General features: G+C 42.7%; 1 protein-coding gene across 4 annotated transcripts in view; it reads right to left on the bottom strand.

The window, feature by feature from the left end:
- Positions 1 to 6,007: 6,007 nt before the first annotated feature.
- The window catches only part of LOC139265182 (kelch-like protein 4), a 224,549-nt gene continuing 204,970 nt past the window's right edge, over positions 6,008 to 25,586 (bottom strand). For all 4 annotated transcript variants that reach the window (XM_070882110.1, XM_070882111.1, XM_070882113.1 and 1 more), the window contains 3 exons: positions 16,927 to 17,139; positions 14,305 to 14,476; positions 6,008 to 6,489 (listed from right to left, as the gene is read on the bottom strand). In XM_070882110.1, coding sequence (XP_070738211.1) covers positions 6,430 to 6,489; positions 14,305 to 14,476; positions 16,927 to 17,139 — 445 coding nt within the window. In that variant the 3' untranslated portion in view covers positions 6,008 to 6,429. The remainder of the gene's footprint in view (positions 6,490 to 14,304; positions 14,477 to 16,926; positions 17,140 to 25,586) is intronic.

Below are 25,586 nucleotides of genomic sequence, written 5' to 3'. Positions count from 1 at the left end.
GTCCGAAGTCCTCTCCTCCGTCCGGGGTGCGGCTCACCTAGAAGGCCAAGTGCAGCAAACCCAGAAACTGTGATTCACCGGCAACTGTCTAAAGGGATTGGTGAGCATAGCCCCTGAACCCTGAGAGCTATAACTTAGTTAGTTAGGGGAATTGGGAGGGGGGAGGCTGGAATAACTTGTGTAAATGTATCTGCATTCTCCTCTTTACCCCATTTTGAGTTTAAGCTGTATTCTTTTCCCCACAGGCTGTAATTTGACATTTTATTCAATGTGTTGTACACTTCAGTGTGTATTGGTCTGTGTGTGTTATTAAAGGTGTGCCTTTTACTTCTTTTTTAAACACAATAAATACCTGCTTCCTACCTTGAAACCGATTGTCTGTCCAAGTCTGTCACAGTCCCTTCATAATTCCAGTGTCTAGAACCAAGGGTGTGGGAGCGATTCGGAACCGCTCATATAAGGTCAGAAAGGAAAGCTGACCCCCTGCAAACCACCCCTTACACCTTTAAGAAATGCAGACTGCCTTTAAGCAGTGCAGGCTAGCTTTAATTGGTGCTAGCCTCGCATGAACTTGATCCCCTTGCTGAGCATTCAGCCACTCAGCAGCGCGTTCAACACTGGATTGAACACCACGATCATGGAAATGAGCAGGCAGCACAAAAGTTTCATGATTCCTGCAGTCCTCTGAACAGGTGCAGATTGCTGGCGCAGCACAATCCCCAAGCCTGTTTTCGGGGGCAAACACATTTTTTAAGCCTTTGTCCCCTTTGTTTTGCACATAACCCTGTATAGTTTTCACCTCAAAATGACGTAGCTTACCATTTATTCCTCTTAAAATTGGTAGAAATGAATTATGATTAACTTCTACATCTCTTTTTCAAACACTCCAAGCTATTGACACCATTATGGAGACTGCCATGGTGTTAATAGGTATACCAGTGTGAGGAAACTGAAGTGATTTGTTTGCTGAACCATCCTAAGAAAAATACCCCCTCTATTGGTGATAATTCATCGCCTTCACACTGTTGGGCTCAGTAACTCCTCCAAAGACAGTGCAGATGATAATAATCTCTGTTACCTTTTTCCTCGGCATAGGGTTCAGTTTATCGGAAGTATTTAACTGTTTCCTACAACTGCTGAGAAGATTTTCTTTCAGTTGGTTTTCTATGCCTGCATGAAGGTTTGTAATTATTTTTTATGCAGATTCTTAATCCAGAGGTAGTCACAGAGAAGTTAGAAATAAGTGCAACATTTCAGATTGTAGACTGAAGACTCTTGCATTTATATTATCTGGGAACTGGATTGAAGTTGTCAGAATCTGTTTCATTTGTAAATCTTAACAGCCATCAGAGGAATTGGGCTCATGAATTGGATTTCTAGCAGGTCTCTAGAGGTGACTGGACAGTACTTCAGTAGAGCATTTAAATACATTGTAATACCCTTTCCTTCTGTATCAATTGTCAAAGTTGTCAATGCCATAGATCTCACAGACTGACTTAAAGAAGCTCGAAAGGCTAAGGAATGCTTTCTGTAAAATGTATTCCCTCATCTGTGCTCATTAAGGCACATCAAAAAAACAGCCAGATTATTTCCTACCAATTAGGAGATATTTAACTTTGAATAGTATACTTTGGCTGTCTTGGAATGTGTTCAGTCACATCCTGAGATACTCAGAGGATGTTTACAAAGGCAGCACTGACTTATATTCATGTTCAAAGACCCTTCACAAAGGCAAGACAGACAGCAAGCAGGAGAGTTAGGATTGATGCTTAAACCTGTAGTCTAAAAGAATAGGTTTTGAGGAGATCTATAAAGTTGGGAAAATATTTAGTAAGATGCAGAGGGTTGGGGATAGAGTTCCAGAGAGAGTGCCACGACAGCTGAAGGTTGTTGCCACCGATGTTGGAGCAGAGTGGCTACATAGGAGGCCAGGGACCGAGGGCTGAAGTGCTTGCTCAAGGAGGGCTTTAGATCACCGAGAAAGGGTGGGATGAGTCCGTGAGTGGATTTGTGCACAACGATTTTGAATTTATTGTTTTGGTGGATGGGGAGTCAAGGAAGGTTTGCGAAGACAGAAGTGATGAACAAGCAGGACTTGATATGGGACAATATACAGAGTCTTGGACAATTTGTGTAGGGTGGAGCTCATAAACCAGGAAGCAAGGAAGGTGTAAGAATATGGATAAGGGTTTCAGTGGAGGTGGGAAGGGGGAGGCAAGGGCAGAGCAGGCAATGTTACAGAGATGAAAGTAAGTGGTCTTGGTGATGGATAGGAAATGTGTTTTGAGGCTCAACTCCGGGTTGAGCAAAGTCTGAGTTAATATCCGAGGAAGAATCAGGAGTAAGAGTACAGAGATTTTGGCAGGAGCCAAATAAGATGACTTCAACTTTCATATGATGATTAATTGGAGGAAGTTCTTTCTCATCCATAACCTAATAACAGAAAGCAATCTAGCGAAACAGCTAGTTATAGATGGCGTCAGGTGGATTTGATGCTTGCCCTGCTCCCTGCCAATCCACCCGATCTTGGGTAAAATCCCCCCCGCTATTTTGTACAAGTATACTTTTTTTATTACAATAAATTAGATCTTTCAGTTTTAACATACTTCAAACCTGTATTGTGTTAAAGTTGCTGGATTGCCCACCCCAGAAGATCTTTACAAAAATGTCTGAGGAAAAATGGGTCCAAATCCTCACAGCCTGGTTGCATTCCACTTTGCATGTTGTGAAAACCGATGAAGTAGCAACACGTGCTAGTTTTAATGTCTTTGTTTATTTGCAAAGTGACAACTGCAGAATAACACAGATGATTTAAAGGTAAATACACCAAGAGTGCAGTAAGAAAGTAAAGATTCCTTGCATGCTGAACAAAAGACACATCATAGTGACCAAATGTTTGGTATAAATTACAGTACTGAAAAGATTCAAGATTACATAAATATATACTCCATCATCTTTGCAGAGTCTAATGATACTGAAAGGCAGTGTAAATAGCTGATCTAAGTACATTTTTGGCCTCACATGTTGCAAAATTAGTCTGTAAGATGATAAAAATAGGAATTTTTTCATCCCATATAACCTTCCAAAAGTTCGCTATTTGTCCAAAAGATTACAGTTGACAACAAAGATGGCTCGTGAAGAAAGTTTCTAACATTACTTTGTTTTTGAAACCAAAGCAAAATCTAATTTGCAATCTATTTGCTAAATCTAATTTACTTTTATTTGGCATAAAAATTACATAGAAACTGGCATACTTACTGTAAATGCTTTTTTTTTACAAAATGGCAGATCCATCACAACTCGTCTTGTCAGCTGTATTAACTCCAAAACTGAAAGTTGTTTCTTTCAGGTGCAGCACAAGAGTTAAGATTAGCAGCTGAACTGTAAACATTATTAGAATGTCAGGGCTGGAAGAATTCAGAGCTCCTGGACTTCCCAAAATTCTACCTCTACACATAAATTTTGGCAGATGCATGGAGCACCACCCCAGCATCTTCTATATAGATGTAATTGACTGTCAAATGCTAACAGTATCAACTACAATTAGGTTCACTGAGACACTGCAATATTTTTTAAGTACTGTAGTTTGCATGTTCTATTACTCTAGTGTATACAGACTTCTCAAACATCATGTTGGTATCAGATGGAATTGGTTGCAAGTTCGGTGCATCACTATCATTAAAATTGTACTGCCCATGTTATTTTCTTTTCAGTGCAGATAGAGCAGAGCTCACTTGGTGGAAGAAATACCCTGTTTATATTGTCTGCTAATGAGAATGGCCATGGTAAGAATAGAAGCTGATTTTGCAGACCACTAAAGGTTCCAGGCCAATTAATATGTGCTCCAGTCCATTACAGGGGCAACTCAAAGTATCTCTACTGTTCAATGTAAACCAGAATAGGTAGAATCCTTTGAGGACTGGAGTTTACAATTTCCAGCTTATAAGCAAAATATCGATATCATCAATTGTTTAATAGCTGAGACAGAAAACCAGAAATGAAAGCTTTACATACGTTTACCATGACTTTAGCTCATTATCCTTGGTTATGAATTCTATAATCAGCAAGAATCGGGGAGCAAAGATCGCTATCCAAAGTAGACAATTCTCACATTTTCTATTACAGTACTGTTCTCGGATCTTAAAAATGAATATGAATGTTACTCCCTCCACCTCCCCTGCATCTGATTTACTTTAATATTGCCCTGGCCACTATAAGAAATGTACTCCCCAACCCTGCAGCTTTGACTTTTGTGGTCTTGGCCCAGTAAAGTACAGAATGTTCTTCCTGCTCTGGATGGTTTTATGAAATACTGTGGAATGTTGTACAATACAGGTATATTAATATCAGTTTGTCCATTCAGCAGTTTTATACACACCTGCCGTAATTCAGTTGGCACAGTCAAAGGCTCAGAAAATTGGATTCACCAATAATACATTTGCCAATATCAATATGATATGTACAAAGACATTTGGAATAAACAGTATATTTATATATCTCCATAAATATAACTCTGCATTGCTAGTACTACATAAATATGCCTATGACTAACTTTGGTGTAATTTATTTGTCATTACTATACTAATTAATGTATGAACTTCAAAGATTATTTAATGTCACAATTTAATAATGATTCTTAGCCCATTTAATAATCATTTTATGCTGTATAAATATATCTTAGATCACAAATGGGAACACTGAAATCATTACATTGGTTTAAAGAGACTTATTAGGATGTCAATGTGAGAAAACTATGGGCAAGTCTTCAGAATCATAACCACATTGTATAAACATTTAGATTAATGCTCAGCAAAATTAATTCTATGAAACCTTTTAAGTATGGTATATAATTTCATGTTTCATTCAGGTAAGGGTTTATTGGTCACCTGCAAGCTCACTGAGGTGTGGAAATAACATTATTATTAGAGTGACAATCCTATGTTACTCGGAATGTGCTCATGTTTTCATCCTTAATAGACTTATTCCTCAAACTGTGTGATTATATTAGGTCATTGGAATGACCTGGGTTTAGAAAATCTGTTTCAACTTCATTGAAAACAACCTTTACAATATCGCATTTTGAAATTCCACCCCAAATTACTTGTCTGAAAACATGTGACACCTGACTTATTCTTAAAACTAAAGTATTTAAGCATAATACACCATTGGTATTTGTAACCCACTGTCGGTTTAGATAATGTGGATGCACACTGCTGCCATTTTGTTATGTCACTTTTAGTTTAAAGCTGCTGTATTTTATGCTGGGGTGCACAGTTTTAAAAGTTTAAAGCTAAATAATGTACTCTTTGAATGTTTAAAAAAAATCCTTTTGGGATGAATATTTCCGTTATAGAACAACAGACTTAAAGTTGGGATGAACATTTTAAGCTACTGTACATTGTGTATGGCACTGAATTTATGTACCATAATGCTTAGTTGTGAAGGATCCCTGTGAGTCTCCTGCTCACTCTTATATTGTGATATTACTGATAATCAGTGTATTGAAATGGCTCAGGTAAAATAAGGACAACAAACTAGTTGAGGAAAAGTGCCCAGACGTATTTCTTTTCACAATATTCTAGATTATTTACTAGTACCTTTCTTATGACCAAGACTTGGGCCTGTGGAAGGCTGGCTATAATGTCTTCATGGAATGATGGTTATAAAGCCCTGTTTTGATTATTTATAATATAATTTTCTATTATTGGTTTGAAACATATTTTTTGGCTCTCAGGGGAAGGGATTTTGTGACCTGGTCATTGAATTGTTGAGTATAAGAAACTAGCTGCATGGATTGATTTTAGATTTTCTCTATTTCTTGACTAGCTTGGAAATTATGTTTAAAAATAACAGTATTATCCCAGTGTGTAACTTAATTTTGATTGTTTACATTTTATTTTTAAAAAGATATTGATGAAACCATGTTTCACTGTAATAAACTATGTTTTATACAATAAGATTGACATATCTTTCAAATTATCTCCTACATTAAGTACAATACTAGTAAACCAGCTTCAGTAGAATCAGTCATAGACAAGAGCTTCACTAATAAGGTTTTCCAAGAGGCTGGGTTTCTACTATAGTATTCATCTCATTCTGTGATGAGGCTCAAGTGAATTCCATCTCATTCTGTGGTGAGGCTCTGGTAAGATCCACTTAATTATGAGATGAGACTCCATCAATATACAGCGCATTCTGTGAAGAGGCTGTGACAATGTTCAGTTAACTCTGCAGTAAGCCCATAAATATATATTCCGTGGAGAAGCTCCATCAAAGCACAGCTCAGCCTGTGCTGAGGCTCTTGTGATGTACTCCTCAATCTGTGATGAGTCTGCTGCAGTTTTTGGAATGTTTGTTCTTGTATATACAGCGCAATTTTTTTGACTCTTTGCAGTCTTAAGTAGAAAATTAGACATTCTTTTCAGCTTTTCATGGCAGTTTGACCACAACAACACAAGCACCGGCTCTTCCAATCTTCAGCGGCACCTCCTGTTGATGAGAAATATGCCAGTGAGTGAGTCTATAAAATCAACACAATTTTAGAGCCTTCTAGGAAAATTTAAGATTAGTGGTATGAGGTATTTAACTCCAAAGAATGCATCTCTGACAATGCAATAGGGCTGTCCCTAAATACTACCAAGACTATAAGTTCAAACCCCTGGGATTGAGTTCTATTTCCTTACCCAAAAGGACAGTGTGCTACCAACTGAGCCAAGCCAATACATATGTCTGTTAAAAATAGAACGTTGTAATAGATGTGATAAAATCTAATTAAATTGAGCCACCAATATTAGAAAATATTATTAAACCTTTTTTTAAAATGATAAGCGGTGGGTATTTCTCTGTAAAACAAGCAACCAGTTTGACACCATGCAGGACAAAGCAGCCCGCTTCATTGGCACTCCATCCACTACCTTAAACATTCACTCCCTCCACCACTGGTGCATTGTGGCTGCAGTGTGCACCATCTACAAGATGCACTGCAGCAACTCACTATGGCTTCTTCAGCAGCACCTCCCAAACCCGTGTCCTCTATCACCTAGAAGGACAAGGGCAGCAGGCACATGGGAACATCATCACCTCCAAGTTACACACCATACTGACTTGCAAATATATTGCCGTTCCTTCATCGTTGCTGGGTCAAAATCCTGGAACTCCCTCCTTAACAGCACTATGGGAGTACCTTCACCACACAGACTGCAACAGTTAAAGAAGGCGGCTCACCACCACCTTCTCAAGGGCAATTAGGGATGGGCAATAAATGCTGGCCTTGCCAGCAGTGCCCACATCCCATGAATGAAGATAAAAAAATGTTTACTTGTTCATGAATCACATTGTGCAGATTTGAATTTTCATGTTATAATTTTATTTATATTTTTAGTACTTTAAACCCCAGTGTGTAAGTCATATCTTCACATGGGTTTTATTACATTGTATGAGAGATCAGTGTACCATCATGTAAAGGATATAGAATTGTAGCAGGCAAAGAGCAGACAGATAGGTGGTCACAACACAATGCTGAAGGTAGTGAACTGATCAGTATTAGGAGGGTCTGAGCAATAATTGCCTATTGTATGTAACACTAGCTTATGTAAGTATAGTACACTTATAACACATTAAAACTATGTTAATCTTAGTAACATTTAACAAAACAGCAGAAGTCAGCAGTTAAAATTTTGATTAGAAGTCTTTGAGGAAAGCCAGTACTTTGGGAACAGATACTTCAGGCGTCATGTAGACTATGGCAAAGTGAAAATCACGGAACAAGCACAATTAACATATGATGGGAGATGGACAATTGCATGTACCACTCAGAGCCAGTCTGATAAGAGTCAACAACTCAATGTAGCTCCGCTGATAGCAATAGACCTATCGATGATTTTGTAGGAGGGTAGCTCCTCTCCAAAACCTGTATAAGTTATACTTGACATCGCTTGTATTTTGAAAGTTCAACAATTGAACCCTCCCTTGCATTTGCTTGAAATAAAGCTGGTTAAACTGAAGGCTTTGTTTGTTTAATTCCGTGCTTATACAGAGGGCGACGGGCAAGGTGTCGATTACCTAGATCAGGTAGTCCGCCCCGAGGGAGAGAAGTCTTCCTTTCACCCCAACAATTATTTTACAGCATTTGATAATTTTTGCCACAAGCAAGAAGGACTAGTTCTGCAGAATTTTACATTCAAATGAGAAGTTACCAGGAACAGTTATTGGAGTATGTGGTGGTTATTTTATGATTTGATAGTCTTTCTAAAGTACATTTCTGCAAATATACCTAGAGATAAAGGTCAGAAAGAACAGGTCCCATGAAAGTAGCTAATGGAACGTTTGAACTATGTTGCCCATATCCTCCCATTTTGGAAGTCACAACTGCTCATTTTCTCTGGTTAATTGAATAGAATTTCCGTTGCCTGGCTAGAAAGTGTTGATCTGTTCAATTAAAAATAAAAGCACTAATCCACTCAATTGAATTGTACTAAAGAAATGCACGTTGCACAAGCAGTGTCCTAGAATTAATGTAAGCCATGTTGAGTTTCTTTGCTCCTCCATAGCAATCCAAACCTTGAATTAACAGACTATTTCACTGGTGAAAGGGAGTTCCTGTTGTTCTTTACAAACAAGATTTGAGTATTGCAGGCTTTGTTAAGTTTTATTAACGTTCCCTAAGGAGCTTGTCATTGTTGTTCTGTAAGCCTCCCTTCCTGTAATTATTACCAGAGCTAAAACTCATATCATACTTCATGATTGTTGAGTAGGTTATTCTTATTTCCCCCCATTTTTGCCAATTTTCACCCCTTCTTCTTGGGTTCCAGTCAGGCTGTCAAGCGTTTAATGATAAAAATTAGTGTGAACCAAGAGGCTCTCAGAAATTCTCAGTTCCTCTCTTTGAATCCAGTCACTAATGCAATGGATTCTGGCTGCAGCACACTGTAGATGGGAATTCTCATGAAAGGAGAGTTCCTGCTTATTGTATGCAGTGGCCAAAATCACTTCCACTAGTGGCAGGACTCAGGTAGGAGTAGTGCTTGGGTTGGTGGGGGCAGGGGGGTGGCGGGAAATAGATGGCAATCAATGGGAAAAGGAAAGAAGAAAATTGATGGCAATGAAGGGGAGAGGGAAATGGATGGTAATGAAAGAGTAATGGAGGGAGGAATGGATGACAATGAAGGAGAAAGGAAGCAAAGCATGGATGGCAATGAAGGAAGAAAGAAGGGGTAAACAGATGGAAATAGGGGTACAGGAAAAGGGAAAATGAAAATAATAGGAAATATGAAGGGGTTAGGACAGGGAAAATGAAGGGAAATTGAGAACGTTCAGCATTTTTCCAGGCCAATGAAGAAGGAAGCAGTGCTGGACCTAGTTCTGGCAAATGAAGTGGGGCAAGTGGAGCATGTTTCAGTGGGAGAGCACTTGTGGAACAGTGATCATACTATCATCAGATTTAGAATAGTTATGAAAAAGGACAAGGTACAATCAAGTGTAAAAATATTTAACTGGAGTAGGGTTAGCTTCAGCGAGTTGAAAAGGGATCTGGCCCAGGTGGACTGGAATCAAAAATTGGTCAGCAAAGCAGTTATTCAACAATGGGAGGCCTTCAAAGGGGAGATGATTTGGGTAGAGAGTAGATACATTCCCATGAGGGGTAAAGGAAGGGCAATCAAAGCTCCCTATATGACTAAAGATATAGAGGTTAAAATGAAATAGAAAAAGGCGGCTTATGACAAATCTAAGGCTCAGAATATAGTGGAAAACTTAACTGAATATAGAAAGTACAGAGGAGATCTAAAAAAAGGGAATAAGAGGAGCAAAGAGAGAATATGAGAATAGGTTGGTAGATAACATAAAAGGGAACCCCAAAGATCTTTTATAAACATATAAATAATAAAAAGGGTAGTCAAAGGAAGGGTGGGACAGATTAGGGACCAAAAAGGAATAGTTTTTGTGGAGGTAGAGGGCATGACTGAGGTATAAATAGATACTTTGCTAGAGAAGAGAATGCTGTCAATATAGCATTAAAGGAGGAAACACTATTGATATTAAATAGGATAAAAATAGATATATAGAGGATACAATTAAAAGGTTGGCAGTCCTCAAAGTAGATAAGTCAACTGGTCTGGATGGGATACATCCTAGGTTACTGAGAGAAGTAAGGGTGGAAATAGCAGAGGATCTGGCCACAATCTTCCAATCCACTTTGGATATGGGGGTGGTGACAGAGGACTGGGGAATTGCAAAAGTTAAACCCCTGTTTTAAAAAGGGGAGAGGGATAAACCTGGCAACTATAAGAGAGTCAGCCTAATGTTGGTGGTGGGGAAATATTTAGAGACAATAATCCGGGACTAAATTAATTAATCAGAATTTGGAAAAGTATGGGCTAATAAATGAAAGTCAGCATGGATTTTTTAACAGCACATTGTGTTTGACTAACTTCATTGAGTTCTTTGAAGTAACAGAGAGGGTTGATGAGGGTAGTGCGATTGATGTGTATATGGACTTTCAAAAAGTGTTTGACAAAGTAGCACATAATAGACTTGTTAGCAACATTAAAGCCCATGGGATTAAAGAGACAGTGGCAGTGTGAATACAAAATTGGCTAAGGGACAGAAAGCAGTGTAGTGGTGAACAGTTGTTTTTCAGACTGGAGTGAAGTATATAGTGGTGTTTCCCAGGGGTCGGTATTAGGACCACTGAACATTTTGATATATATTAATGACCTGGACTTGGGTGTACAGAGCATTATTTCATAGTTTGCAGATGATACGAAACTCAGAAATGTAGTAAACAATGAGGAGGATAGTAACAGACTTCAGAAGGGCAGAGACAATCTGGTAAAATGAGCAAACACAGCACAGATAAAATTTAATGCAGTGATACATTTTGGTAGGAGTGGCGATATGAACTAAATGGTACAGTTTTAAAGGGGCTGCAGAAACAGAGACCTGAGGGTAGAAATACACATGTGGCAGGACAAGCTGAGAAGGCTGTTAAAAAAGCAAATGGGATCATTGGCTTTATTAATAGAGGAATAGAATACAAAAGCAAGGAAGTTATGCTAAACCTTTGTCTTAAAGGTTAGACCTCAGCTGGAGTAGTGTGTCCAAACCTACTGGTACTACAGTTTAGGAAGGATGTCAAGGTCTTAGAGAGGGTGCAGAATGGCACCAGGGATGAGGGGGTTCAGTTAAGTAGAGAGACTATAAAATCTAGAGTTGTTCTCCTTAGAGTAGGGAAGAGGATATTGGATAGAGGTGTTCAAAATCATGAAGGGTTTTGATAGAATAAATAAGGAGAAACTGCTTCCAGCGGCAGAAGGGTCAATAACCAGAGTTAAGGTGACTGGCAAAAGAACCAGAGACAACATGAAGAAACATGCTTTTTGAGTTATGATCTGGATTGCACTGCCTGAAGGGGCGGTGGAGGCAAACTTCACAGGAGTATTATCAAATAAAATGTGGCACCGAGCCACATAAGGTAGGTTTTAAGGAGCGTCTTAAAGAAGGAAAGAAAGGTAGAGAGGCACAAATGTTTAGGGAGGGAATTCCCAAGTTTAGGGCCTTGGCAGCTAAAGGCATGGCCATCAATGATAGAGTGATTAAAATCGGGGATGCTCAAGAGACGCAGAGAGATCTCGAGGGCTGTAAGGCTGGAGGAGATCAAAGAGATAGGGAGGGGCGAGAGCATGAAGTGATTTGAAAACGATGATGAGAATTATAAAATCGAGGCTTTGCTTAACCGGAAGCCAATGTAGGTCAGGTAGGTGGGTGAGCGGGAGTTGCGAGTTAGGGCATGGACAGCAGAATTTTGAATGACCTCAAGTTTACGGAGGGTAGAACGTGAGAGGAGTGCAGAAGTGGATAAATCCTTGAAGGGGAGTAAATTACAAGGCTATGGGGAAAGAGCAGGCGAGTGGGATAATTGGATCGGTCTACCAAACAGTCGGCAAAGGCACGATGGGCCAAATGGTCTTTTTCTACGCTGTATCATTCTATGATTCCATGAACATGAACAGGAAATGAAATGTGGCAAAAGCCGACAGTGACACTTTAAGGGGAAGAAGGGAGAAGTTGGAAACACTATTTTTGGATGGGGACAAAGGTGTGTGCTTTCATTAACTGAGAAGGGGTGAGAAGGGAAAGGGCAAGATTGAATGGAGGAAAGGAAATAGTGCCAAGGTGAACTGAGGGAATTGGAAAAGAGTAACAGCTTGAACTGAAAATGGTGAAGAAGAGTGCCAGTTTGAAGGGGTGTGAATAGGGGGGTGGGGGGGTGGGGAGGCGGGTGTTGGAGTGGAAGGAAAGTAGCCGTTTGAATTGGATTGGAAGGGGAGAAGAGTGGAGACTTAAATGGAAATGCCAGATTGGAGAATTGAGAAGATTGCTAGTATTAACTAGGAGGGTTAGAGGAGGAAACTGGGCAGTTGGATATGATAATGTCTGTGTGAACTGTGGCAAGGGATTGGATGTGGGAGAGTGACTATTGAGGTAACTTTTCACAACCTGTCATTCTCATTCACTCACTTTCACACCCTGTCATGCTCACACTAGGTCACTCTCACTCACAATCACACCCCATTACTTTCACACACACTCACACCCTCACCCTCTCACTCACACTCACACCCTCTCACTCACACTCACAATCACACCACGTCACTCTCACCCTGTCACTCTCACCCTGTCACTCTCACCCTGTCACTCTCACCCTGTCACTCTCACCCTGTCACTCTCACCCTGTCACTCTCAACCTGTCACTCTCAACCTGTCACTCTCAACCTGTCACTCTCAACCTGTCACTCTGTACTCATACCCCGTCACTCTGTACTCACTAACACCCTGCCACTCTCTCTTACTCATTTACACTCACACTGTCACTCTGCAGTCACTCTCAAACCTTGTCACTCTCACGCACTCTCACACCCAATCCCGCCAAATCCCCCACGATCAACATCCTGGGGTCACCATTGACCAGAAACATAACTGGACCAGCCACATAAATATAATGGAAACAACAGCAGGTCAGAGGCTGGATATCCTGTGGCAAGTGTCTCACCTCCTGACTCCCCAAAGCCTTTCCACCATATGAAGGCACAAGTCACGAGTGTGAAGGAATACTTCACACTTGCCTGGATGAGTGCAGCTCCAACAACACTCAAGGTGGTCAACACCATCCAGGGCAAAGCAGCCCATTTGATTGGCAACCCATCCACCACCTTAAACATTCACTCCTTTCACTACCGCGCACCGTGGCTGTAGTGATTACCACCTATAAGATGCACTGCAGCAACTTGCCAAGGCCTCTTCAGCAGCACCTCCCAAACCCACAACCTCTACCACCTAGAAGGGCAAGGGCAGCAGGCGCATGGGAACACCACCACCTGCAAATTACCCTCCAAGTTACACCCCCTCATGACTTGGAAATATATCATACTCATACTCACATTCTGCCACCCTCACACCCTGTCACTCTGTATTCACACTGACATTTACACTAAAATTATTGCTGGGAGGAATTTCACTCGAGGTGTACTTTCCACAAATAGGGAAGGAAAATAAATTGAACGGAGATTTCCTACTAGATGCGACTGAGAGAGTAGGAGATACACAGGAACACTAAAGAATTGTCAGAACCCCAATGTCTTGCACTGAAAATCTTTTGCCTCAGATTACTTGTTGCATACACAGATTAGCACGATCATGAATACGGAATTGTTTCCATAATGTGGCTGCTGTTTTTATGAATTGATTATTATAACCTTTAGCAAGGGCCGGGGGGGAATTGAGTACTGAGATTGTACCCACAGGTCTGAATATTAGCATTTTCATCAAATTTGAACATTTTTTTAACCCCTTTGTTTCTTTCAAATATAACCTTTAGCAGAGCAGGCTCGAGGAGTCGTATGGCCTACTCCTGCTCTCAATTCTTATGTTCTTATAGTTACTTGCTTTCACAGACAGGGAGGGATATCCTATATCTAATAGGCAATATAGCTAGACCATGAAAGGGCGTATGCCTTTCATTGCAATTATGACCTTTAGAAAGTTTCCACATTTTGTACTTGACTGTGGGCAATCATGTCCATAAATGCAGAGCAAGGGCTGGGCAGTCCCACAGTGCAGTCTATCCTGTACAATTGATGTAATCAAAGTGTCCTTGAAAAACGTTATTATATCACTGACATCTTATCATGGTACAATATGACCTTTTTTGATTTACCTTTTTATTAAAAATCTCTAGATAAATCCTTCAAAGTTTAATGTAGCTGCAACTCTATTTTACATTTTATTTTGTTCCCGATGATCTATTACCTCTGTCCATTCATTATTTTGAGCATCGTAAGATTCAACAGTGTTTAGGTAATGCTGTCCATCATATCCTCCCACAGCATACAGCTTGTCCCCAAGGAGGCACACTCCAACAGCATCTCTTGGAACACTCAAAGGTGCCACGGTTGTCCAGGTGTCTGTTTTGGGATCGTACCTACAAATTTAAAAATAAGTTAACTTTGTAAAACTGGCCAATATAAATATGAAAGATGTTTCAATATGGTAGTTTCAAAACAAATTGTACAAGTTTCCAATTCTAAGATTGGCTTATGAATTAGGCAATTTTGCTTGAAGTCTTCTGATTTAGAAACCTTTGAAAGTTCGTTCATTATTGTTCAGGTTTGATATACAATAGGATATACAATAGGATATATTTGCATTGTTGCAAGAAGATTAAACTGTGAAAATAATCTGATCACGTTTATAAGAAAAACTAATTTCTACTTCCAGTTAATTAAATGGAGACTGGAGAAATGCCATGAAAAGGCAAATAGGATTCCGGATTTTGCCTTGAATACAAAAGCAAGGTGGTGATGAAGGTACTAATTAGGCCACATTGGAATACTTGAGTAAATTTTTCCAGAGTGAGGCCTCCAACACCATAAAATTGGGAGTGGGATGAATTATATATGCTGACCCAACGTGCTCGATTCTCCGACCTGTACTCCCATCAAGCAAGGTACTGCACTCGGAACAGAATGTTGCAAAACTTGCCCTATGATATGTAGTTTTGGTTGCCCCATTACAGAAAGGATATTGGAGCCAAGGATAAGCGGCAACATAAATTTACCAGGAACAAGAGGATGCAGTTATAAATGTAGTGTATGGAGAAAGAGTCAGATTGAACACTATGAGCTCAAAGTAAAGTGTGATCTTAGTCTTTTATTGCTGGTCCCCAGAGTGCCTCGCCAACCTGTGAAGCCTTCTTAAATACCTATGCTCCCAAGGGATTATGGGATCCCTTGGGACTCCGGGGTATGAGCCCTCTGGTGGCTGTACAGAGTAAGTACAAGTCCACATATATAACAACATTCCCCCTCAAAGTCAATAGTGTAACTATTTACAATGTGAGTCGATCTGGGGCCCTTCTTGCCCTGGTTGATCGTCTCAGTGTGATTGCTGGTGTTGTTAAATCATTTGTTGGGCACTCGCTGGGCTGCTGTGCAGGTGGCTTTGCTGGGCTGCCTGGTGTGTTGGGCCCTGCAGGGCTGCAGTGGATGATGGGTTCTGCTTAGTGATCAACGGTGGTGTTGGTTGCCACTAGTGTGTGTGTCGGGGGATCAAAAAGGTAGGGGTCAAGGTGGGTTGCTCAGGGTAGTCTGTGAATCTGAGTTTGATTTGATCCAAGTGTTCCCAGTGAATGAGTCCATTTGAAAGTTTGACCCGAAATACCTTGCTTCCTTCTTTGGCCACGACAGTGCCGGGAAGTCATTTGGAACCTTGTCCATAATGTAATACAAATACAGGATCATTGACTTCAATCTCGCATGACACATTTGCGCTATCATGGTATGCACTTTGTAGAAGCCGCCTGCTCTCTACCTGTTCATGTAGACCAGGGTGAACTAACGAGAGCCTTGTCTTAAGTGCTCTTTTCATGAGCAGTTCAGCAGGTGGAATCCCAGTGAGTAATGTGGTCTCAAGTATCTACGTTGCACTCTACGTTTGGCAGCGCTCTCTTCCCCATCTAGCTCATTGGCCACGAAGTATTGGTCGAGTCACTCCACAAAAATTTCCTAATCATCTCCCTCTGAAAATTTCTCCAGGATGCCCACTGTTCTCTGCATCTTTGGGTTTGCTATCTGTATCACATCGCCAGTTGTTGTGTATGGAGAAAGATTCAGATTGAACACTGAGTTCAAAATAAAGTTTGACCGTAGTCTTTTAGTGCAGGTCTCCAGAGAGCCTCTCCAACCTGTGAAGCCTTCTTAAATACCTGTGCTCCCAAGGGATTATGGGATCGCTTGGGACTCCGGGGGATGAGCCCGGAGTAAATACAAGTCCACATATATAAGAACAATGAGAGAAGTGGAAAAACACAGGGTCTGTTCACTGGTTAGTGTTCAAAAACATGAAAGATTTTTCAGAAGGTACACATAGGCTGGTGATTCAGGAACAAGGGAACATAGATTTGGATTAGTACCAGATGCTTTAAAAGGGAAGTTGAAAGAATGTTTTCGCACAAAGGTCTATTTGAATATGGCATATGTTGAAACCATTTCAATCTCAACATTTAAGCTCAAATTCGATAAACATTTAAACAAGAACAATTTGCTTTGAGTAAATAGCTGGGAGGTGGAGCTAACACAGGTATAGACACAATGAGCTGGCTGGCCATCCTGCCTCCTGTGCTAAAATTCTAGAGGTTCTATGAAATGTCAGGGTATTGTTCTAAGAAGACACACCAACCTATCAAACAATGCTGGTTACATTTCTTTTTAACATTGTACCAGTAGGTATATTGCCATGATCATAAGCCATTTGACTTTTCAATTCCTGAGGTTGGCCATTGGCATTGGGACCATTCCCCCAGCTGAACTCTGCCTTCAGGAAAGGAATGGAGTAAACTGGAGGGACAAAGAAAACACACTTGGTCATTCTTACCGTTCCACACAATCTGACAGCCTAGAGCAGTGGTTAGATGCAGGGGCGTCATGTCCTCCCACCGCATAAAGAAAGCCATTGCACGTGGCTACTCCCACTCCTCCTCTTCTCTTGGACATAGGTGCACACATGCTCCATTTATTGGTGTGAGGATCAAAGCACTCTATTGATCGTAGGCAAGAGCTGCCATCTCGCCCACCTACTGCATACAGCCTGAAAAACACAACATTCATCTTTAGGATTTCATAACACGCACAGAATGAAGTGAGAGCCTTGAGATTGTCATTAGACCTCTGTATTATCCAATGCAGCCACAGGGGATTAAATTCATGCTGCAGGTACGATGGAAGAATTACTGACTTTATTTTTCTGTATTTTGCAAATTTGAATATTAATCCATTATTAGAAGGGGATTCCCAGCTCTGATTCTCAGTCAATGCTATTAGTTGATCTCAGCTGGGGTTGTCATTGGACTCGGGAGTCCGTGTTCCATGTTTTTATACAGTGCGTGATGTTGCAGCCCCACTTCCATTATTTGCAGGGGCTGCTCCTCGATTTCTGGCTGCGCTTCAGTCTCACGCTCCTGGTTTTTGGGCACCCGGGGCAGAGAGGAGCGGGCAGGTCGGAGGGTCTCCTTGTGGGACTGCTCCTGGGCCTGGCCAAAGTGGCCATTAACAGGTCCAGGCAGCGGGCAGTCGAGTGGGTCGATCAGCCCGACTGACTGGCTCTCTTCCATGGCTACGTTTATTCTCGAGTGTCTCTGGAGATGGAGCATGCGGTGTCTACCAGTGCGCACAAGGCCTTCCATGACAGGTGGGCACCAGAGATACTGGAGTGCATCATTACAACAGGGAAAATAATTTTAATTTGATTTGTTAAGGATCCCTTTAACGTTTATTTGTTCATTTGTGGGTTCTAGTCGTTGCGCCCCTTTACCAAAAAGAGGACATTTGGCTCGAAGTTATAATTTAGAAGAGTTGTCATTGGACTCGGTGTCCTCAGTTTAAAAGGGGACATCTCAACTGGGCGTTCCTGCTCATCCCTCGTCAGACCTCGGTGGGAATGTGTGTATATGTGTGGGTATGGATTTCAGGTGAAGGTAGGATTAGACTCAGCTGTGATGCTTACCATGGTAAAATAGGCACTCACTGTCAAAGTTGATGCATGCAAAACAGCAACTTGACAGATACCAGCCAAAACACCTGAAACCATACCCGTGCACATGACAGCACCTCAGGAGAAGAAAGGAGAACATTTGAGAAGGAAATGAGGGCAGAAGTGAGGACAGAAGTGAATGCAAGTCAAGTAGATAGTGATTCACATGTATGAAAAATAGAGGCAAAAGCTGGATTTGTCCATATTATTTCAGGTGAGCAGATTTCCTGTTTCCTTTCAGTTGTTACATGACAAAAGGAGGGTGGGAAAGGTTTTATTTTATCAATCATCATCATCATCAGTTCCTCGGAGTGCAGGGAGGAGCAGCGGCAGCGGCAGTCCGGGGTCAGCGGCCTACAAAGGCCCAGCGGCAGTCGGTGAGTGAGCAGTGCAGGGAGGAGGGACAAGAAATCAAAAAGTGACGTCTCAGCCAAGCTGGTAAGTGGTTGGCTGATCGGCTGGTGAGTTTTTCTCTTTGATTTTGTGTTCTAATAGATAAGAGGATAAATCACTAAATAGCTGTTTAGTGTGTGTAGTGGGAGTCAGTGTTTTTGCTGGGTAATTTAAGGGTAACTAGTGGGATGGCAGGGTAGCTCGTTCAAACGGAATGCAATACCTGTGTCATGTGGGAATTCCTGGATGCTTCCCGCAATGGGGATGACCACATGTGCAGGAAGTGGCTCCGGCTCCTCCAACTCGATGCCGTGTCTCGGAGATTGAGCGAGGACTGGAGGCACTGAGGAGCATCCAAGAGAATGAGAGGTACGTGGATAGCTCATTTCAGGTGTTGGTCACTCCACAGATTAAAAGGGTACAGGAGGATAGGGAATGGGTGACTGTCGCACACAAGAGTATGGCGAGGCAGGTAGTGCAGGAGTCCCCTGAGGTTATCCCACTCTCCAACCGGTACTCTATTCTGACTACTGGCGAGGGCGGTGATGCCTCTGGGGAGTGCAGCCAGGGCCAAGTCCACAGCACCGTGGGTGGCTCAGCTGCACTGGGGGGGGGGGGGGGGGAAGAAGAAGACGGGAAGGGCTATAGTGATAGGAGATTCAATAGTTAGGGGAGCAGATAGGCGCTTCTGCGGCAGCAAAAGTGACATCAGGATTGTGTGTTGCCTCCCTGGTACAAGGGTCAATGATGTCACTGAGCGACTGCAGGGCATTCTGGGGAGGGAAGGGGAACAGCCAGTGGTTGTGGTCCACATTGGTACCAATGACATAGGTAGAAAGAGGGGTGAGGTCCTGAAAGCTGAGTTTAGGGAGCTAGGAGTAAGATTGAAAGCCAGGACCTCAAAAATGGTAATCTCAGGATTACTGCCAGTGCCACGTACTAGTGAGGGTAGAAATAGAAAGGCGAGAGAGAAAAATATGTGGCTGGGGCATTGGTGTAGGAGGGAGGGCTTTAGTTTCCTGAATGATTGGGACCGCTTCTGGGGTAGGTGGGACCTGTATAAGTCGGACAGGTTATACCTCAACAGAGACGGGACCAATGATCTCGCGGGTGGTTTTGATAGTGCGGTTGGGAGGGCTTTAAACTAGCTTGGCAGGGAGTGGGAACCCAGGAGAGGGCTCTGAGCTAGTTAGAGGGGTGAGAGCTCAGATGAACAGAAGCCCAAGAAAGAATGCAAAAGGCAGGAGGCAACAGAGCAGAGTAGCACTGGGGTAAGCGTAAACCACAAGGTGATAGGAAGGAACAATATATATGAATATAAAGGGGATGCAGGAGGGGTCAAAACTAAAAATCATGGTTAAAAACTAGTATTAAAACACTTTACCTAAATGCACGCAGCATTCAAAACAAAGTAAATGAGTTGACGGCACAAATCATTACAAATGTGTATGATTTGGTGGCCATTACAGAAACGTGGTTGCAGGGTGGCCAAGACTGGGAATTAAACATACAGGGGTATCTGACAATTCGGAAAGATAGACAAGAAGAGAAAGGAGGTGGGGTAGCTCTGTTAATTAAGGATAATATCAGGGCAGTTGTGAGAGACGATATTGGCTCTAATGAACAAAATGTTGAATCATTGTGGGTGGAGATTAGAGATAGTAAGGGGAAAAAGTCACTGGTGGGCGAAGTTTATAGGCCCCCAAATAATAACTTCACGGTGAGGTGGGCAATAATCAAGGGAATAATGGAGGCATGTGAAAAAGGAACGGCAGTAATCATGGGTAATTTTAATCTACATATCGATTGGTCGAATCAAATCGCACGGGGTAGCCTTGTGGAGGAATTCATAGAATGCATACGGGATTGTTTCTTAGAACAGTATGTTACAGAACCTACAAGGGAGCAAGCTATCTTAGATCTGGTCCTGTGTAACGAGACAGGAATAATAAATGATCTCCGAGTAAAAGATCCTCTCGGAATGAGTGATCACAGTATGGTTGAATTTGTAATACAGATTGAGGGTGAGGAAGTAGTGTCTCAAACGAGCGTACTATGCTTAAACAAAAGGGGACTACAGTGGGATGAGGGCAGAGTTGGCTAAAGTAGAATGGGAACACAGATTAAATGGTGGCACAATTGAGGAACAGTGGAGGACTTTTAAGGAGCTCTTTCATAGTGTTCAACAAAAATATATTCCAGTGAAAAAGAAGGGCGGTAAGAGAAGGGATAACCAGCCGTGGATAACCAAGGAAATAAAGGAGAGTATCAAATTAAAAACCAATGCGTATAAGGTGGCCAAGGTTAGTGGGAAACTAGAAGATTGAGAAAATTTTAAACGACAGCAAAGAATGATTAAGAAAGCAATAAAGAAAGGAAAGATAGATTACGAAAGTGAACTTGCGCAAAACATAAAAACAGAAAGTAAAAGCTTTTACCAATATATAAAATGGAAAAGAGTGACTAAAGTAAATGTTGGTCCTTTCGAAGATGAGAAAGGGGATATAATAATGGGAAATGTGGAAATGGCTGAGACCTTAAACAATTATTTTGCTTCGGTCTTCACAGTGGAAGACACAAAAACCATGCCAAAAATTGCTGGTCACAGGAATGTGAGAAGGGAGGACCTTGAGACAATCACTATCACTAGGGAGGTAGTGCTGGACAGGCTAATGGGACTCAAGGTAGACAAGTCCCCTGGTCCTGATGAAATGCATCCCAGAGTATTAAAAGAGATGGTGGAAGTTATAGCAGATGCATTCGTTATAATCTACCAAAATTCTCTGGACTCTGGGGAGGTACCAGCGGATTGGAAAGCAGCTAATGTAACGCCTCTGTTTAAAAAAGGGGGCAGACAAAAAGCAGGTAACTATAGACCGGTTAGTTTAACCTAGTGGGGAAAATGCTTCAAGCTATCATTAAGGAAGAAATAGCGGGACATCAAGATAGGAATAGTGCAATCAAGCAGACGCAACATGGATTCATGAAGGGGAAATCATGTTTAACTAATTTACTGGAATTCTTTGAGGATATAATGAGCATGGTGGATAGAGGTGTACTGATGGATGTGGTGTATTTAGATTTCCAAAAGGCATTCGATAAGGTGCCACACAAAAGGTTACTGCAGAAGATAAAGGTACGCGGAGTCAGAGGAAATGTATTAGCATGGATAGAGAATTGGCTAACTAACAGAAAGCAGAGAGTCGGGATAAATGGGTCCTTTTTAGGTTGGAAATCGGTGGTTAGTGGTGTGCCACAGGGATCGGTGCTGGGACCACAACTGTTTACAATATACATAGATGACCTGGAAGAGGGGACAGAGTGTAGTGTAACAAAATTTGAAGATGACACAAAGATTAGTGGGGAAGCGGGTTGTGTAGAGGACACAGAGAGGCTGCAAAGAGATTTAGATAGGTTAAGCGAATGGGCTAAGGTTTGGCAGATGGAATACAATGTCGGAAAATGTGAGGTCATCCACCTTGGAAAAAAAAAACAGTAAAAGGGAATATTATTTGAATGGGGAGAAATTACAACATGCTGCGGTGCAGAGGGACCTGGGGGTCCTTGTGCATGAATCCCAAGAAGTTAGTTTGCAGGTGCAGCAGGTAATCAGGAAGGCGAATGGAATGTTGGCCTTCATTGCGAGAGGGATGGAGTACAAAAGCAGGGAGGTCCTGCTGCAACTGTACAGGGTATTGGTGAGGCCGCACCTGGAGTACTGCGTGCAGTTTTGGTCACCTTACTTAAGGAAGGATATACTAGCCTTGGAGGGGGTACAGAGACGATTCACTCGGTTGATTCCGGAGATGAGGGGGTTACCTTATGATGATAGTTTGAGTAGACTGTGTCTTTACTCGTTGGAGTTCAGAAGGATGAGGGGTGATCTAATAGAAACATTTAAAATAATGAAAGGGACAGACAAGATAAAGGCAGAGAGGTTGTTTCCACTGGTCGGGGAAACTAGAACTAGGGGCCACAGCCTCAAAATACGGGGGAGCCAATTTAAAACCGAGTTGAGAAAGAATTTCTTCTCCCAGAGGATTGTGAACCTGTGGAATTCTCTGCCCAAGGAAGCAGTTGAGGCTAGCTCATTGAATGTATTCAAATCACAGATAGATAGATTTTTAACCAATAAGGGAATGAAGGGTTATGGGGAGCGGGCGGGTAAGTGGAGCTGAGTCCACGGCCAGATCAGCCATCATCTTATTGAATGGCGGAGCAGGCTCGAGGGGCTAGATGGCCTACTCCTGTTCCTGATTCTTATGTTCTTATGTTCTTATGAATCGAGGAAGAATTGCTTCCACACCTGAAGTGAGTTCTTTGGTGGCTAAACAGTCCAATACGAGAGCCACAGACTCTGTCACAGGTGGGACAGATAGTCGTTGAGGGAAGGGGTGGGTGGGACTGGTTTGCCGCACGCTCCTTCCGCTGCCTGCGCTTGACTTCTGCATGCTCTCGGCGTTGAGACTCAAGACGCTCAGCGCCCTCTCAGATGCACTTCCTCCACTTAGGGCGGTCTTGGGCCAGGAACTCCCAGGTGTCAGTGGGGATGTCGCACTATATCAGGGAGGCTTTGAGGGTGTCCTTGTAGTGTTTCCGCTGCCCACCTTTGGCTCGTTTGCCATGAAGGAGCTCTGAGTAGAGCTTTGGGAGTCTTGTGTCTGGCATGCGAACTATGTAGCCTGCCCAGCGGAGCTGATAGAGTGTGGTCAGTGCTTCAATGCTGGGGATGTTGGTGTGCCTGTCCTCCCAGGAGATTTGTAGGATCTTGCGGAGACATCGTTGATGATATTTCTCCAGCAACTTGAAGTGTCTGCCATACATGGCCCATGTCTCTGAGCCATACAGGAGGGCAGGTATTACTACAACCCTGTAGACCATGAGCTTGGTGGCAGTTTTGCGGGCCTGTTCTTCAAACACTTTTCCTCAGGCGGCACTTGAGGCGCTGTTGGATCTCGTGGTCGATGCCTGCTCTTGTTGATAAGAGGCTCCCGAGATATGGAAAGTGGTCCACGGTGTCCAGGACCACGCCATGGATCTTGATGACTGGGAGGCAGTGCTGGTGGAGGACCATTGTCTTACGGATGTTTAGTGTAAGGCCTATGCTTTCGTACGCCTCAGTAAATACATCGACTATGTCCTGGAGTTCAGCCTCTGTATGTGCGCAGACGCAGGCGTCGTCCACGTACTGTAGCTCGACGACAGAGGTTGGGGTGGTCTTGGACCTGGCCTGGAGACAGTGCAGGTTGAACAGATTCCCACTGGTTCTGTAGATTAGTTATACTTCGGCGGGGAGCTTGTTGACTGTGAGGTGGAGCATGGCAGCGAGAAAGATTGAGAAGAGAGTTGAGACGATGACGCAGCCCTGTTTGACTCCGGTCCGGACGTGGATTGGGTCTGTGATGGATCCGTTGGTAAGGATCACGGCCTGCATGTCATCATGGAGCAGGCGGAGGATGGTGACGAATTCTTGTGAGCATCCGAAACGGAGGACGACGGTCCACAGACTCTTGCGGTTGACAGTGTCAAAGGCCTTTGCAAGGTCGAAGTCGGCCACGTATAAGGGCTGGCGCTGTTTCCTGCATTTTTCCTGTCGCTGTCACGCTGCAAAAATCACGTCGTTCTGCCCCTTAGTGGACGAAATCCGCACTGTGACTCTGGGAGGAGCTCCTCGGCCACGGGAAGAAGACTGTTAGGGAGGACTCTAGTGACGACTTTTCCAGTGGCTGATAGCAGGGAGATTCCTCTGTAGTTGCCGCAGTCGGACTTGTCCCCTTTTTTAAAGATGGTCACGATTATTGCATCTCTGAGATCCCCCAGCATGCTCTCCTCCCTCGTGTATTCGCGCTAGCAGTACCTCTCCGCCATACTTCAATGCCTCAGCAGGGATCCTGTCCGCACCCATAGCCTTGTTATTTTTAAGCTGTCTTATGGTTTTTTTTACCTCGTGCAGTGTTGGAGTCTTACTGAGGTGGTGGCGAGTAGCATGCTGCGGGATGGAGTTGAGAAAACTGGAGTCAAAGGCAGAGTCTCAATTGAGGAGATCTTCGAAGTGCTCCTTTCAGCAGGCCCTGACTGCCTCGGTGTCCTTGCTGAGTGTTTGCCTGTTTTTGGCCAGCAGTGGGGTGGAGCCTTGGGTGTTTGGCCTGTAGGTGGCCTTGACTGCGATGAAGAATCCTCGCACATCATGTTTGTCGACCAGCTGCTGTATCTCCTGTGCTTTCTCCATCCACCAGTTGTTCTTTAGGTCCCGGGTTTTTAGTTGGACCTCAGCCTTGAGCCGTCTGTAATGTTGCTTTGCTGCTCCCGCGTTGGGTTATTGTTTAAGGCTCAGAAATGCCCTGCACTTGTGGTCTATTCGCTCTTGGATCTCCTGATCATTCTTATCAAACCAGTCCTGGTGTTTCCTGGTTGAGTAACCGAATGACTCTTTGCAGGCACTGGTTGTGGTGGCCTGGAGGGCAGACCAAGCGCTGTGGGCATTCTGCGTCTCGGGGTCATCAAGGCACATCAGGTTAACTGTGAGGCGCTGGCTGTGTAGGGCTCTCTTAGGTAGGTCTTTAAGTGCTCCGGCATTGACTTTTTTGCGGCACTGCTTCTGCTGCTCCCTCCGCTTTGGGGCTATGTTGATGTCGATGATGGATCGGATTAGGCGTTGATCCGTCCAGCTGTCATCAGCTCCTGTCATGCCACGGGTGATGCACACATCCCTGCGATCCCAGGCTAACAAGGTTTCATTAAATGGGTAGGACTTTGCAAGAGCTATCATGATTTTCTAGGGACTCATTAAATACCATGATGTCAGAATGGCTTTACTCAATATAGTTTTACACACTTTCAACACTACAAGGAGTAAGATGCTAATTAGCAGTGATTAAATTCCAATTGATGTTTTTACATTGTTAAGTGCTATTGAGTTCTGTTCAGATTTAAGGTCAGTCTATGTGGAGTATTAATACATCCTTAAAATTGTTTGTTCTATTTAATGTGATTGATCCTGATGGAATTACAGAGCAGAATGGCTGCCACTGGTGAAGTGACAAGTGATGTAAATGACCATTGATTTGCTTTGCTAAATATCTTGAGTGCTACAGTCTTTGCTTTAGTATCTT

The sequence above is a fragment of the Pristiophorus japonicus genome, chromosome 6 (assembly GCF_044704955.1).
Source record: "Pristiophorus japonicus isolate sPriJap1 chromosome 6, sPriJap1.hap1, whole genome shotgun sequence".
NCBI lineage: Eukaryota > Metazoa > Chordata > Chondrichthyes > Pristiophoridae > Pristiophorus > Pristiophorus japonicus.
Note: the sequence above shows the minus strand (reverse complement) of the source record. Positions and strands in the feature narration are given on the sequence as shown.